At 47.0% G+C, this 4,451-nt stretch overlaps 1 protein-coding gene across 2 annotated transcripts; it reads right to left on the bottom strand.

Annotated features, from left to right (window-relative positions):
* Positions 1–622: 622 nt before the first annotated feature.
* On the bottom strand, positions 623–3,721 carry cited4b (Cbp/p300-interacting transactivator, with Glu/Asp-rich carboxy-terminal domain, 4b). 2 transcript variants are annotated; one of them, XM_031576577.2, is made up of 2 exons: positions 2,727–3,459; positions 623–2,315 (listed from the first exon to the last, which is right to left on the bottom strand). In XM_031576577.2, the coding sequence occupies exon 2, from the start codon at positions 2,304–2,306 to the stop codon at positions 1,242–1,244; it is 1,065 nt and encodes a 354-aa protein (XP_031432437.1). In that variant the 5' UTR covers positions 2,307–2,315; positions 2,727–3,459; the 3' UTR covers positions 623–1,241. The 2 variants fall into 2 exon arrangements, with proteins under 2 accessions (XP_031432437.1, XP_031432436.1); XM_031576576.2 differs by lacking the exon at positions 2,727–3,459 and adding an exon at positions 3,503–3,721 and having other exon boundaries at positions 624–2,315.
* Between the last annotated feature and the right edge of the window lie 730 nt (positions 3,722–4,451).

The following is a 4,451-nucleotide window of genomic DNA, read 5'->3' on the forward strand; positions in this document are numbered from 1 at the left end:
TGTTTCTATAGTGAGCCGTAAGAGAGTGTGCTCTGCAGAAGGAGCTTAGACTGAGCTTGAAGGTATTATTGAAAGGCCATGCTGCCACCACTCATTCAATACCGCAAAGTCACAATATAAAGCATTTTTTCCCTCACAAGTATAGGTACTACAGGGGTATCAATAGCTAATCTCAGCATTTGGCATGTTTCACCCTCCCTCCCTCCTTACATAAGGTCTTAGTGATAAATGCAAAAAAGAGGCCACAGTTAAAACTAGGCCATCTTTATTGACCTCCACATCCACAAATCACACACAGATTGGGCCTGGCCATGATCTGAAAGGACCAGTAAGTTTAATAAATAAAACCAGCTGCTCGGTTAAGGCAGATCTGTGGCACCTACCCCATCACTGGGAGAGGGAGAGGCAACTATGAGCTAGGCCAGTCAGGCATTTTTGTTAAAAGGAGGGGCAGGGTGTTGTTTCACTGTTAAAACCAGGTTGGTGATGGCGAGTGGCAGAAGACTGATGAAGTCGTTTGTTTTGTTTCGCTGTTGATGCTGCCCGTAAATCTATGCATGATTTCATTTCAAAAACACACTTTCACAGCCTAACCCAAACCAGTTTCTTTACCTACCCCCCCCCCCCGAGACCCATACTTAGTCTTTTTAAAGTGACATTTCATCCCAAAATCACTGTTAAAAACATAGAGCTCTTCCATAAACCTTCTCTGTTTTAAGTTCTATAATTTCCTTTTTTTCTCTTTGAGTCTCTGGCTGGTCTCACTGTGTGAGTCTGTGAGCAACAGAAATAAATACATTTTAATGTAAAATTGCAGTGAAGACTTGACATCCATAGGAGATGGACACGTGGACAGAGTCTTTACATTGCTTGGAGAGGCTTCTGGCAACTGCTCCCTTTGTATTTTACATTCATATCCTCCCCAGGAGAAGGCAGGAGAGAGGGGCAGTCGTGAGAGGGGCAGTTCTCTCGCTCCTCGTATCTCACTTTTAAAAAACTGCAGCCCGGGCAAAAGCCGAGACCTCCCAGCAACTGGGGAGGCTTGAAATTGACATGGCCCCAAACTCACACCCCTCCTCTCTCTGTGGACAGGCAGACAGACCAGCAGGGCCCATCTGCCACCAAAATGAGGAGGAGAAGAAACGAGCGAGGAACGGTGTTTGTTGCCATCCTATACGGTGCTCTCCTCTGCGCCTCCCTGCTGAGGAGGTCTCCTCCCCCCCGGCTCCCGAAACTCCGTCTCAGCAACTCACTGTGCTTGGCTGCTGTTTGCTCACGAAGTCCGAGAAGAAGTCAAACTCGTTCTGTCCCAGGAAGAGCTCAGGCAGCTCCTGCACACGGTCCAAACCCAGCTCCATGACCAGCGACGTCAGAACCTCCTCGTCGATCAGGTCCGCGTCCATGACGCTGAGGCCCAGAGCCGGTCCTGCCATGTGCTGCATGCTGGCCAGTTGGGCTGGGCCCATGCGGAACTGGACTCCGTTGCCCATGTGGTTCCCGTTCATGGGGGCCAAGGGGTGGTTGTGGTACTGGGTGTTGAGTTTCTGCAAATGTATGCTGGCCATGAGCTGTGGGGAAGGAATGCCTCCAGCCACGTACTGCTGCTGCTGCTGCTGCTGCTGCTGCTGCTGCTGTTGTTGTTGTTGTTGCGGTTGCGGTTGTTGTGGTTGCGGTTGTTGCTGTTGTTGATGCTGCTGCTGCTGCTGTTGATGCTGCTGCTGCTGCTGCTGTTGTTGTTGTTGCTGTTGCTGTTGCAACTGCTGCTGTTGCAGGTGGTGGTGCTGATGTTGCTGGTGGAGTACCTGCTGCTGCGGGTGGTGTGGTTGCTGCTGCGGGTGGTGTGGTTGCTGCGGGTGATGTGGTTGCTGCTGCTGTGGGTGATGTGGTTGCTGCGGGTGATGTGGTTGCTGCGGGTGGTGTGGTTGCTGCTGCTGCGGGTGGTGTGGTTGCTGCGGGTGGTGTGGTTGCTGCTGCTGCGGGTGATGTGGTTGCTGAGGAGGAGGCTGTGCCTGGCTATTGTACATCATGGTGCCAGCTGCCATTTGGTGGTGGCCCATGGGAGCGCCGTTCATCTGGCCATTCATGGCCACCACCAGGTTGGGCCTCTGGCGGATGGCGGCCTCCATGTTGGCCTGGGGGCCCCCCGCGTAGTGCATCATCTGTCCGTTGGGGAGGGCCCTCAGGCCGGGCTGGCCAGCGTGCTGCTGGGGTCCGGGCTGGAGGCTGGCGTTCATCCCCATGCGGTACCCGTGGATGGCTCCGTTGGAGGCACCGTGGGGCATAGGCATCATCATGTGCTCCGCCATGGCTTCTCCCTGTGCACGACAGGAGCAGAGGAGAGGAGGGGAGGGGGGTAATTAGCTGGGTTTGTCAGACAGAGGGAGAGAGCAGCCAGGGCACCATGAGGGATCTTTCATGAGCTAAATTGAGACGGGCTCATAGGGAACTGGACCAGTGAAATGCAGTATTGCTGCTACACTGCACCATTTGCCAACCCTGCTTCAATTCTCAAAACAAAAAAACAAATGAGCCTATAAGATTAGATTCTTCAAAAAACCACAGGAACGTTCCTCTATGGACAGGAGCTCAAATTACCAATACGTGTCACAATTGGTTCATTGGAAAATTTGAAACTGATGAAGCAATAGCCTACAATACAGTATTTTACAGCAATATTCAACGTTTTGTCCATATTTAGAAGACACGTTAAATAAGAATAACGTTACCCATGAGCGGCAATTCCAGTGTGACGCCACTATCGTTTTTAATAGTCTTCCGCAATTATCGTTTTACCATCAATGTCAACGTAAGCGATCGTCTAGATATGACTCAAAAGCTGGCATTCCCTTGAGACGGTTGCTTGAACACAAAGATCTGCAGGATTTTAAGGTATCCGCTACGTTCTTATGTGCGAACACTGGCTAGTTTCTCAGTGGCCACTGTGTCTCGCTGTTTCGGTTTGCTTTTCTTTGTGCCTTTTATGCACGGCTGACAAACTCAGGTGGCCCTTCGCACCAACTGATAAAAATCACAACGAAACGCGGGCAGCCAACAAAAAATGGATATGTAGCCATAGCATTAAATTGTAACGGATGCCTTGCTATCTTCCGTATAGCCATTGCAACACACAATCAACGTGCACCTGGCCAAACCGTTTGTTTAATTTAAATGGTAAGAGCAACAAAGATGATATCACTTTCCTGTTCTTCGATCTTTTAATGATATTCCCGTATTCCGTAGGATCCTTTATCAAAATGGATGCATTTTCAAAGGACCACGATAAGGATAGCCTACCATTAACATGCGGAGAATGAAAATGATCTGCCTCAAAATAGGCTACGGTAAATGTTAAAATGGCAAAATGACCTAAAACTACAACTCCCTGTCGAAGCAGGATTCACATTGCCCACAAAGTGAGAGGCGAACAATGGGGGCTGCAACCCCAAGCACTTACGAGCAAACCTCAGTCATTGAATGCATCCATGAAAAAAAATATGCTTACCCTTGTTCTCGCCTGTTAACAAAGTTCAATGACTTTGCCGCAGCTAGTGGAAATAATATTGCGTTTGTCAACGTGCTGTGAATCTCTCGACAGATCACAGGGTATATTCCAAAAGGTTAAGCTTCATACTAGAGCAGGAATGATGGACAAAAGACTGCCGCATCAGATCCTCAAACGAGTGCCTATTTTCTGGGTCAACTCCGGGATTATATACATCAGAAAGCCTCAGAGGCTGGCTGTGTGAGCGAGAGAGAGGTGGAGCTACCGTTCTCCCCGCACCCTTTGCTGCGATTGGCCCCAGTTAATATCATTGTGTCGAAAACCCCTAGCGGCTTCCATTAGACAGTAGCTAATTTGTTCAGTCATGTTTGTACAGTTCTTGGTTGTAGCACAAGTACTTTCAAAAATGTGGCTTTAAAATGTTTAATATTTTACCGTGACTGACTGTTGAACTTCTTATGTAAGTAGCCTATTGGTTACTATACATAGATATAGTATAATATATATAAATATGTATATGCAAATATATACATATAGTAACTATATATATATATAGTTACTATATGTATATATAATTACATGGATTTGCCTCCAGACATTTACATACATACACACATAGACGGATAGATAGATAGATAGATAGATAGATAGATAGATAAATAGATAGATAGATAGATACCGACAGAATTATTTAGTTAGTAATTGCACATATTTATTTCACAGAAATGTTAGAAAACTGGAAATCAAATCCCTTGTGAATATGCACTGTGTTATAGATATCATTTCCATACAAATGAATGCATCTGTTTATGAGTGTGTCTGTGAAAGAAAGAGACTGCGTGCAGGAATGTTTAAACATGCATCTGATGATAATCATTTTTCCTGCTTTTTACAAGTGTGAAGTGTGTGTGTGTGTGTGTGTGTGTGTGTGTGTGTGTGTGTGTGTGTG

This window comes from Clupea harengus, chromosome 11 (genome assembly GCF_900700415.2).
Source record: "Clupea harengus chromosome 11, Ch_v2.0.2, whole genome shotgun sequence".
Classification (NCBI taxonomy): domain Eukaryota; kingdom Metazoa; phylum Chordata; class Actinopteri; order Clupeiformes; family Clupeidae; genus Clupea; species Clupea harengus.